Source organism: Rhinopithecus roxellana, chromosome 1, assembly GCF_007565055.1.
Source record: "Rhinopithecus roxellana isolate Shanxi Qingling chromosome 1, ASM756505v1, whole genome shotgun sequence".
Classification (NCBI taxonomy): domain Eukaryota; kingdom Metazoa; phylum Chordata; class Mammalia; order Primates; family Cercopithecidae; genus Rhinopithecus; species Rhinopithecus roxellana.
Window position 1 is genome coordinate 55,230,132 of NC_044549.1, and position 12,139 is coordinate 55,242,270.

Here is a 12,139-nt window from a genome sequence, read left to right on the forward strand (position 1 = left end):
AGACTATGCTAGTATCTTGCTAATATACCTAACAAATACTTTCATTATATTTTATATGTCAATATAAAAGGCAGATCAGCGGGAGGACGCAATGGGCTAGAGTGTGTAGGCCAAGTAGCCTTCTTCTGAATAGAGAGAGACCAGATGAGCCAGCCCCTTACCACATGCATCATTTGTCTGGTTTGCCAGGAGGAAGCACAGGCTAGAAATATAAATGAAGCAGTCAGGTTAGGGTTATCTTGAGAATAAATTCTATGTCAGTAATCAGAAGTGGTTAGAGCCTTGCAGCCAGGTCTCAGGTGGGTAACTGGCACTGACTATGGTAGACAACAGAATTTACATCGAGAAGGCGGCTTGGGACAATGCCTAAACCTACAGGGCAGCAGAGGCCAATGGGACACTAAGCAGGCCTCCCTCAAGGAAGAACCCTTCTCAGGATATTATATTTCACATCCTGAAAACTTCCTTCTCTATCCTTACTGTACCATCATCTGCCAAGCACAAAAACGTTTTTCTCATTTGCTCTCTCCTCTCTTTTCCCATGGTCCTGGCCTTCATTTGTCTTGCTCATGTGCTCCCTCTCTGAAACACACATACTCTTCTTAGTCTGAGAACAGCTCAGTAATGCTGATACAGAGCCCCTCCATACTTACTTGCTTGTGAGCAGTCTCATTACCATCCAGTCCCGAGGGAAGACACTCATCTTCATTAGGTTCCGGAACACACAAAAAATCTTCAGCAGAAATTCCTGACAGCAGAGGAAAGCTGATGTGAGATACCACCACCACAATATGCATCTCCTCAATAGGCCACTCCTGGCCACCAGATCATGAGAATGGGTGGGACTAGTGAGTTAAGTATGGTTCTCTCTGTGAGTTGTTTCTTAGATGGCTACATGAGAGTGAGTTCTGGGTACTCTCACAGGCCAGATGGAAGCAGACCCAAACTGGGCAGAACAGAGGTAGCTCTATTCCCACAGTGCCCAAAGCAGCTTTATACCCATTCTACACCCCAAAGCCCAAAGCATGGGACAGACTAAGGTCTAGCCAAACTGGTGTCTGACTGAGTCCATGGGCTTAATTTTCTGGGGCATGGCCCCTGAACGTTTGATTGTAAGAACATGCTTTTTTGGATATTAAGAACACAATGATGGGAGAGGCATTTTAGGAATGGCAGAGTAAAGATCTCTGAAAATCTGCTTGTCCATGAAAGCAATGGGGTGGCTAACACTGGTTAACCAAAGGCTTGTGACAATCCAAGAAATGTTTATTCAATGACAATGGATGAATAATAACAATGAGTTTTGTTGAATTTTTAACTTGCACTATTCCCATCCCCTCCTACCTCCACAGTAGCCTTAAAAACAAGCTGCTGTAGAATCATGAAAGTCATGAAAACCAGCAGCCTAGCAGCCATTAGAAGGGAGAGAATGGTTTTGGAACTCCTACAAAAAGTTCCGACCCCCAGAATTGTTATTATTTGATCTGTTTGGCAGCTTCTTGGAAAAATTCCATTCATAGGGCTTGTCTTAATTTAACCTGGCTCAGAGCTCACTCAAGTGAGGAAAACACGATACCCAAGGCATTTGTTGGAGCAAAACAAAAAACAAAAAAAAGTATAATTTAACATCCCAGCTGCATGAAGCAGCCATGTCATTTGAGGCAAACAAGAGAACGACAAAAAAAAAAAAATTATATAAGGAAAATCTGAGGAATGAAATATCTGTAGGGGGCCTTGAAAAGCTCTGACATATTCCTGGGAATTTAGAAGGCCACACATGTATACAGGGCTGTGCACATTCCTAGAGAAGGCCTGAGAAGGCCTAATCTCTCACCTGTGCTGACCTTGAGGCTCTGGGTAAGCAGGAAGTGAAGACTATGGCTGAACTTAAAAGTGCTGGAGCAATGACAGTGAGCCTCAACACATACATATAAAAACCCCCCTAAAAATGTGGAGAGTTATTGATTTAAGGCATTTAAGACTATCTCTGTTCAGTTATTAGCTGATCATTAACTAACTGCATGGAGACTTTAGTGACTGCATATAATTAAAAAATACAGATATTAAAGAATGGGTCCAAGAATGGTGGCTCACACCTGTAATCCCAGTGTTTTGGGAGGCTGAGGCAAGAGGATCACTTGAGGCCAGGAGTTTGAGAACAGTTTGGGAAACATAGCAAGATCCCTGTCTTCACAAAAAATTAAAAAAATAGCTGCATGTGGTGGTGCATGTCTGTAGTCCAAGCTACTCAGGAGGTTGAGGTAGGAGGATTTCTCGAGCCCAGGCAAGGTTGTAGTGAGCTATGATCACATCAGTGCGCTATGGCCTGAGCAATACAGCAAGACCCTGTCTAAAAAAACCCCAAAAAGCAATGAGTCCAATAATATTACTAAAAAAAGAAACAAGCATCATCAACAACATAAAGCAATAAAAAGCAACAATAACAAGCCCTGGGGATGTGGGGAAGGGATCTGATTTCCAGAGTTGCCAAATTATTTAAAATGTCCAGTTTTCAACAAAACATCATAAGATATAAAAAAACAGGAAAGTATGGCCCATACACAGGCAAAAAGAAGTAAATAAAAACTTTTCCTGAGGTAGCTCAAATATTGGACTTGCTTGGAAAATACTTTAAACAAAGAACTGAAGGAAATCACACTTAAAGAATTAAAGGAAAGTTTAAGAACAATGACTCACCAAATAAAGGATACCAACACAAAGGGTAGAAATTACTTAAAAGTACACCAAATATAAATTCTAGGATTGAAGAATACAATCACTGAAATGAAAAATTCACTAAAGGGGCTCAGCAGCGGATCTGAGCTAGCAGAAGAATTAGCAAATTTGAAGCCAAGTTAACTGAGATTACCTCAAGTAAGAAAAACAAAAAGAAAAAAGAATGAAGACAAATGAACAGAGCCTCAGATACCTGTGGGGCATCATTAAGGGTATAAACATACACACAGTGGTAGTGCCAGAAGGAAAAGAGAAAGAGAAATGGGAAGAAATAATGGGGAAAAACTTTCCAAAATTGATGAAAAAGTCTTCACACAGGCCGGGCGCGGTGGCTCAAGCCTGTAGTCCCAGCACTTTGGGAGGCCGAGACGGGCGGATCACGAGGTCAGGAGATCGAGACCATCCTGGCTAACACGGTGAAACCCAGTCTCTACTAAAAACTACAAAAAACTAGCCGGGCGAGGTGGCGGCGCCTGTAGTCCCAGCTACTCAGGAGGCTGAGGCAGGAGAATGGCGTGAACCCAGGAGGCGGAGCTTGCAGTGAGCTGAGATCCGGCCACTGCACTCCAGCCTGGGCGACAGAGCGAGACTCCGTCTCAAAAAAAAAAAAAAAAAAAAAAGTCTTCACACGGCCAAGAAGCTCAACAAACTCTACACGGGATAAAATCAAAGAGATTCACATATAGTCACATTAGAATCACAAGTGTCAAAAGCCAAAAATAAAGATTCTTGAAAGCAACAAGAGAAAAACAACAAATAACCCTCAATAATATTAACAGGTGACATCATCAGATATAATGGAGGCCAGAAGGCCGACAGCAGAAATATTCAAAGTCTGAAATGAAAGACCATCAACAAAGAATCCTATAGCCAGAAAAACTACCATTCAAAACTAAAGAAACTGCAAAGTACAGTGGCTCATGTCTGTAATCCTAGCACTTTGAGAGGCTGAGACAGGAGGACTGCTTGAGCCCAGGAACTTGATACTAGCCTGAGCAACATAGCGAGACTCCATCTCTACAACAATAAATTTAAAAAAAGAGAGAAAAAAAAAAACTAGCTGGTGTGGTGGTGCGCACACGTAGTCCCAACGACTTGGGAGGCTGAGGTGGGAGGATTCCTTGAGCCTGGGAAGACTGAGGTGGCAGTGAGCTATGATTGTGCCATAGCACCCCAGCCTGTGTGACAGAGCAAGACCTTGTCTCAAAAAAAAAAAAAAAAAAAAAAAAAGAAGAAGAAATCAAGGCATTCTCAGGTAAAAACAGAGAGAATGTTCTACTTGTAGACCTGCCCTATAATAAACACAGACACACACACACAAACATATACACACATACACAGAGGGAATTAAAATGGCATACTAAATACATTTAACACAAAAGAAGGCAGTAATGGAGGAACAGAGGAACAAAGGTGACATAAGATCTATATAAAGTACATAGCAAAATGGCAGATGTAAAACCTACCAATTACCTTTAATGGCAATTATAGTAAACATAAATGAATTAAACAGTCCAACTAAAAGACAGAGTTGGGAAAAATTAATTTAAAAATGTGATCCAACTATATCTACATGGTACACACTTTAGATTCAAAGGCACAAATACATTGAAAATAAAATAATGGAAAAACATATACCATGAAAATGGTACCCAAACGAGAACTGGTATGGCTATATTAACATCAGACAACACAGACATTAAGACAAAAATTTTTGTTAGAGACAAAGAAGAATATTTTTATAATGATAAAGGGGTCAATTATGTCTGGAAGACATAATTATAAACATATATGCAACCTAAAAACACAGGCTCAAAATACATAATGCAAAAACTGACAGAATGGAAAGTAACAGTAGACATCTCAATAATAGTTGGAGACCTCGATACACTACTAATGGTCAGAACAAGAAGACAGAAGATCAGCAAAGAAACAAAAAACTTGAGCAATATTATAAACTATCTAGCTCTAATAGACATCTACAGAACACTCCATCTAACAACAGAATACACACGTTTCCTCAAATGCACATAGAAGGAAAAATATGTGCATTCTCTTCTCTAGGATAGATTATATGTTGGGCCATAAAGAAAGTCCCGATAAATTTAAAAGAAGTAAAATCAGAGGGGTGAGGATGGCCAGCTAGAAACAGCTGCAGTTGGAGGCTCCCACAGAGAAGAACCAAAACGGTGAGTGAACCCTGCAGCGGCAACCAAGGTATCTAGGTTCTCTCACTGGGACTGACTAGGTAGTTGGCATGACCCATGGAGAGTGAGGAAAAGCAGGGTGGTGTGATGGCTCACCTGGGAGCCATATGGGGTAAGGGGGCTCCCCACCCCCAGCCAAGGGAGGCAGTGAGGGATCACGCTACCCAGACTGGGAAACCATGCTTTTTCCACAGATCTGTGCAACCCATAGATCAGGAGATCCCATTTGTGAGCTCATGCCACCAGCGCCTTGGATCCCAAGCACACAGCTGTGCAGATTCTCAGTGGCCACTCAGCTGGAGGCTAAGACAACTGAGTTCCCCAGGGGAGGGGTGGCAGCCATCACTGCAGCTGCCTGCTGTCTAAGACAACTGAGCTCCTGAGGGGGGGGGGAGGCCGTCATCACTATGGCTGCCTGCTGCCTAAGACAAATGAGCTCCCCAGGAGAGGGGCAGCAGGCATCACTATGGCTGCCTGCTACCTTATAAGTACCGTGTGCTATTGCGCCACTGGAGCCACTGCCTGCTACCTAAGATGATTGACTCCCTAGGGGAGGGGCAGCAGCCATCACTGTAGCTCCAGTCTGCAGTTTTCCCCCTGCTGGTGCTGGGGAGGCTGGACAGTTTGGACCCAAACTGCCACACTGGTTGTGGCAGACTGCGGCCAGACTGCCACTTTAGGTCGGACCCTGACCCATTCTTCTTCATTGGGTGGGGCCTCCCCGCAGGAATTTCAGCAACTCCAGCCAGGGGTTTAGGGACAGAACTTTGATCTCCCTGGGACTGAGGGGTGGCCATGGTCTCCGTGGATCAGCAGACTTAGTCTTTCCCCCTGCTAGCTCTGAGGAATCCAGGCAGCCCAGACAAGTGGGACTCCCCCTTAGCACAGCACACCCCCTCTACCAAGGGGCAGCCAGAGTGCTTTATTAGGTGGGTCCCAGATCCCGTGCCCCCTGACTGGGTGAGACCCTCCAATAGGGGTTGCCAGACACCTTATATAGAAGCATTCCCACTGGCATCAGGTCAGTGCCTCTCAGGGACAGAGATCTCAGAGGAAGAAGCAGGCAGCTATCTTTGCTGTTCTGCAGTCTCCTTAGGTGACACCTCTGGGTGTGGGAGGGACCCAGGTGAATAGGTTCTGGAGTGAACCCTCAGCAAACCACAGCAGCCCTACAAAAAGGGGCCTGATTATTGAAAGAAAAACAAACAGAAAGCAACAACAACAGCATCAACAAAAAAGTCCCCACAAAAACCCCACCCAAAGATCAGCAGCCTCAAAGACTGAAGCTAGACAAACTCATGAAGATGAGAAAGAATCAGTGAAAAAACACTGAAAACTCAAAAAGGCAGAGTGCCTCTTCTCCTCCAAATGATTGCAATACCTCTCCAGCAAGAGCAAAGAACTGGGCAGAGGCTGAGATGAATGATTTGACACAAGTAGGCTTCAGAAGGTGGGTAATAACAAACTTCGCTGAGCTAAAAGAGCATGTTCTAACTCAATGCAAAGAAGCTAAAAACCATGATAAAACATTACAGGAGCTGTTAACCAGAATAGCCAGTTTAGAGAGGAACATAAATTACCTCATGGAGCTGAAAATACAACATGAGAACTTCATAGTGTAAACACAAGTATCAATAACCGAATAGACCAAGCAGAGAAAAGAATTTCAGAGCTTGAAGACCATCTTGCTGAAATAAGGCAGACAAGATTAGAGAAAAAAAAAAAAAAATGAAAAGGAATAAACAAAACCTACAAGAATATGTAAAAAGACTGAACCTATGACTGATGGGGGTACCTGAAAGAGACAGGGAGAACAGAACCAAGTTGAAAAACATACTTCAGGGTATCACCCAGGAGAACTTCCCCAACCTAAAAAGACAGGCCAACATTCAAATTCAGGAAATCCAGAGAACCCCAGTAAGATACTCCACGAGAAGATCAACCCCAAGACACATAATCATCAGATTCTCCAAGGCTGAAATGAAGGAAAAAATGCTAAGGGCAGCCAGAGAGAAAGGCCAGGTTACCTACAAAGGGAACCCCATCAGACTAACAGCAGACCTTTCAGCAGAAACCCTATAAGCCAGAAGAGATTGGGGGCCAATATTCAACATTCTTAAAGAAAAGAATTTTCAGCCCAGAGTTTCGTATCTGGCCAAACTAAGCTTCGTAAGTGAAGGAGAAATAAAATCCTTTTCAGACAACCAAATGAGGAGGGAATTTGTCACCACCAGGCCTGCCTTGCAAGAACTCCTGAATGAAGCACTAAATATGGAAGGAAAACCATTACTAGTCACTGCAAAAAAAAGTACAAAGGCCAATGACATTATGAAGCAACTACATCAACAAGTGTGCAAAATAATCAGCTAGCATCATAACAGAATCAAATTCACACATAACAATATTAACTGTAAATGTAAACAGGCTAAATGCCCCAATTAAAAGACACAGAATGGCAAACTGTATAAAGAGTCAAGACCCATGGGTGTGCTGTATTCAAGTGTGCCACTTATTATTTTGAGATATGTTCCATCAATACCTAGTTGATTGAGAGTTTTTATCATGAAAGGATGTTGAATTTTATCAAAGGTCTTTTCTGCATCTATTGAGATAATCATGTTGTTTTTATCTTTTGCTCTGTTTATGTGCTGAATTACCTTTATTGATTTGCATATGTTGAATCAGCCTTGCATCCCAGGGATGAAGCCAACTTGATCATGGTAGATAAGCTATTTGATGTGCTGCTGGATTTGGTTTGCCAATATTTTATGGAGGACTTTTGCACCAATGTTCATCAGGGATACTGGCCTGATGTTTTCTTTTTCTTACTGTATCTCTACCAGGTTTTGGTATCAGGATGATGCTGGCCTCATAAAATGAGTTAGGGAGAAGTCCATCCTTTTCAATTGTTTGGAATAATTTCAGAAGAAATGGTACCAGCTCCTCTTTGTACCTCTGGTAGAATTCAGCTGTGAATCCATCTGGTCCTGGGCTTTTTTGGTTAGCAGGCTATTTATTACTGCCTCAATTTCAGAGCTTGTTGTTGGTCTGTTCAGGGATTCAACTTCTTCCTGGTTTAGTCTTGGGAGGCTGTACCTGTCCAGGAATTTATCCATTTCTTCTAGATTTTCTAATTTACATGCCTGAAGGTGTTTTTAGTATTCTCTGATGGTTGTATTTCTGTAGGAACAGTGGTGATATCCCCTTTATCATTTTTATTGTGTCTATTTGATTCTTCTCTCTTTTCTTCTTTATTAATCTAGCTAGCAATCCACTTATGTTACTAATTTTTTCAAAAAGCCAGCTCCTGGATTCACTGATTTTTTTTGAAGGCTTTTTCATGTCACTCTCTCCTTTAGTTCTGCTCTCATCTTGGTTATTTCTTGTCTTCTGCTAGCTTTTGGTTTGTTTGCTCTTGGTTCTCTAGTTCTTTAGTTGTGATATTAGAAAGGTTTATTTGAGATCTTTCTAACTTTTTGATGTGGGCATTTAGTGCTATAAATTTCCCTCTTTAAACTTTTTTAGTTGCATCCCAGAGATTCTGGTACATTATCTCTTTGTTCCCATTGGTTTCAAATACCTTCTTGATTTTGGTTTTAAATAACCTGATTTCTGCCTTACTTTCTAACCCTATTTTTAAATTTTGTTTGCACTTTGGTGTTACATCTATGAAACCATGGCTTAACACAACAAGATATACTACTATGTTTTCTTCCAACAGTTTCATAGTTTTAGCTCTTACATTTAGGTCTAAAATCCATTCCAAGTTAATTAATTTTGTATGTAGTATAAGGTAGAGGTGCAGTATCATTCTTTTACATGTGGACTTTTTTTTTTTTTTTTTTTTTTTTTTTTTTTTGAGACAGAGTCTTGCTCTATCCCCCAGGCTGGAGTGCAGTAGTATGATCTCGCCTCACTGCAACCTCTGCCTCCTGGATTCAAGCGATTCTCATGCCTCAGCCTCCTGAGTAGCTGGGATTACAGGTGCCTGCCACCATGCCTGGCTAATTTTTAAATTTTTAGTAAAGATGGGGTTTCCCCATATTGGCTAGGGTGGTCTCGAACTCCTGACCTCAGGTGATCTGCCTGCCTCGGCCTCCCAAAGTGCTGGGATTACAGGCGTGAGCCACTGCACCTGGCCCTACACGTGGATATTAAGTTGTCCCAAAACCATTTGTTGAAAAGACACTTCTTTCCTTACAGAATTACCTTGGCATTATTATAAAAAATCAATTTACTTTGGGAGGTCAAGGCGGGCAGATCATGAGGTCAGGAGATCAAGACCTTCCAGGCTAACATGGTGAAACCTCGTCTCTACTAAAAATATAAAAACATAGGCGGCCAGGCGCGGTGGCAGGCACCTGTAATCTCAGTACTTTGGGAGGCCGAGGCGAGTGGATCACGAGGTCAGGAGATCAAGACCATCCTGGTTAACACAGTGAAATCCCGTCTCTACTAAAAATATAAAAAATTAGCCAGGTATGGTGGCGGGCGCCTGTAGTCCCAGGTACTTGGGAGGCTGGGGGAGGAGAATGGCATCAACCCAGGAGGCGGAGCTTGCAGTGAGCCGAGATGGCACCACTGCACTTCAGCTTGGGTGACAGAGTGAGACTCTGTCTCAAAAAAAAAAAAAAAAAATCAATTTAAATAAGAGTTTATTTTTGGACTCTTCAGTTTTGTTGATCTATGTATCTATCTTTATGTCAGTACAAATCTTGATTACTGTTACTTTGCAGTAAGTTTTGAAAATGGGAAGTGTGAATCTTTCAATTTTGTTCTTTTTCCAGATTGTTTTGGCTGAGTCCCCAATATTTCCACATGAATTGAAGGCTCAGACTGTCAATCTCTGCAAAAATAAAGCTGGAACTTCTTTTTTATTCATTTTGATGATATTGTAACTGGAATTTTAATCTTAATTTCATTTTTTGGATCATTTATTGCTAGTGTATAGAACTACAGAGTTTTGGATATTGATCTTACGTCCTGAAATCTTGAACTTGTTTGTAACTTTTGATAATTTTCTTGTAGATGCCTTAGAATTTTCTGTACATAAAATCAAGTTAGCTTGAGCAACATAGTGAGACTCCATCTCTTAAAAAAATTTAAAAAGTTAGCCAGGCATGATTGTGAGTGCCTGTAGTTCCAGCTACTTGGGAGGCTGCGGCAGGAGGATCACTTGAGCCCAGGAATTTGAGGCTGCAGTGAGCTATGATCATGCCACTGTACTCCAGCCTGGATGACAGAATGAGACATCATCTCCTAAAAAAAAGAATCAGGTCATCTGTGAATAGAGATAGTTTCACTTCTTCCTTTCTAACCTGAAGGTTACTTCCCACCCCACAATGCCTTATTGCCCCAGCTAGACTCTCCAGTATAATACATAAAAATGGCTAGAGCACACATCTTGCCCTTGTTCCTGATCTTAGGGGAAATAAATTAATCTTTTGTTATGAAGTATGATGTTAGGTGTGTGTTTTTCGTAGATGCCCTTTATAAGGTTGAAGAAGTTTGCCTCTATTTTTAGTTTGTTCAGTGATTTTATTACAAAACAAATATCAAAATTGTTGGCACATTTTTTTAGTGCTTTTTCTACATTTGCTCTGGTTTGGATATGTCCCCTCCAAACCTCATGTTGAAATCTCATCCCCAATGTTGGAGATAGAACATAATGGGAGGTGTTTGGGCCATGGGGTGGATCCATCAAGAATAGATAAATCCCTTCCCTTGGGGGAAAAGTGAGCTCTCACTCTATTAGTTCCCATGACAGCTGGTTGTTAAAGAGAGTCTGGCACCTTCCCCCTCTTTCTTGCTTTCTCTCTCACCATGATATCTCTGCACACACTGGCTCCCCTTCACCTTCTGCCATGAGTGGAAGCAGCCTGAGGCCTTCGCCAGAGATCCAGTCTTAAACTTTTTCAGACATTAGAATTGTAAGCCAAACAAACCAGTTTTCTTTATAAACTAATCAGCCTCAGGTATTCCTTTATAGAAACACAAAATGGACTAAGACAACATTCACTGAGACAATCATGTGGTTTTGTCCTTTATACCATTTAAGGGTGTATTACACTTATTTTCTTATTAAAAATTTTATTTTAATCGACAAATAATAATTGTATATAATTATTAAACACAATCTGATGTGTCAATACATGTATACATTGTGGAATGAACAAATTGGGCTAATTAGCATATCTATCACCTCAGATATTTCTTTTTTTGTGGTGAGAACACTGAAAATACTCTTTTAGCTATTTTGAAATACACAATCCATTATTAACTATTGTTGTCATGCTGTGCAACAGAACACCTGAACTGAAACTTTGTACCCATTGACCAACGTCTCCCCTTTCTCTGTCTACTGCCCCCACCCCCAGCCTCTGGTAACCATCATTCTACTACCTACTTTTCGAGTTCAATTTTTATTTTTATTTTTATTTTTTGAGATAGAGTCTCGCTCTTTCACCCAGGCTGGAGTGCAGTGGCGCGATCTTGGCTCACTGCAAGCTCCGCCTCCTGGGTTCATGCCATTCTCCTGCCTCAGCCTCCAGGAGTAGCTGGGACTACAGGTACCTGCCACCACACCTGGCTAATTTTTTTATATTTTTAGTAGAGACGGGGTTTCACCATGTTAGCCAGGATGGTCTCGGTCTCCTGACCTCTTGATTCGCCTGCCTAGGCCTCCCAAAGTGCTGGGATTACAGGGGTGAGCTACCATGCCCAGCCTCAAGTTCAATTTTTTTAGATTCTACACATAAGTGAGATCATATGATTATTTGTCTGTGCCTGGTTTACTTCACTTAACATAATGTCCTCCAGGTTCATCCATGTTGCTGGAAATGACAAAATTTCCTACTTCTTTTAAGGCTGAATAGTATTCCCTGTGTATATATACCACATGTTAAAAATCTACTCATCTGCTGATAGACACTTAGGTTTTTTCCATGTCTCTGTTATTGTGAATAACATTACGATGAACATGGGAGTGTACATATCTCTTTGACATACTGATTTTAATTCCTTTGGGTATATACCACCCAGAAGTGGAATTGTTGGATTATATGGTAATTCTATTTTTAGTTTTTTTGAGAAAACTTCATACTGTTTTCTAAAATGGCTGTATTTACAATATCACTAACAGTGTACAAGAGTTCCCTTTTCTCTACATCCTCACCAATACTTATCTTTCATCTTTT

The 12,139-nt window shown here is 41.4% G+C and overlaps 1 protein-coding gene across 7 annotated transcripts in view; it reads right to left on the reverse strand.

Moving 5' to 3' along the window:
* Positions 1-12,139, reverse strand: part of DOCK3 (dedicator of cytokinesis 3) — a 666,839-nt gene that overhangs the window by 75,298 nt on the left and 579,402 nt on the right. For all 7 annotated transcript variants that reach the window (XM_030934847.1, XM_030934917.1, XM_030934886.1 and 4 more), the window contains one exon: positions 654-748. In XM_030934847.1, the coding sequence (XP_030790707.1) occupies positions 654-748 (95 nt within the window). The remainder of the gene's footprint in view (positions 1-653; positions 749-12,139) is intronic.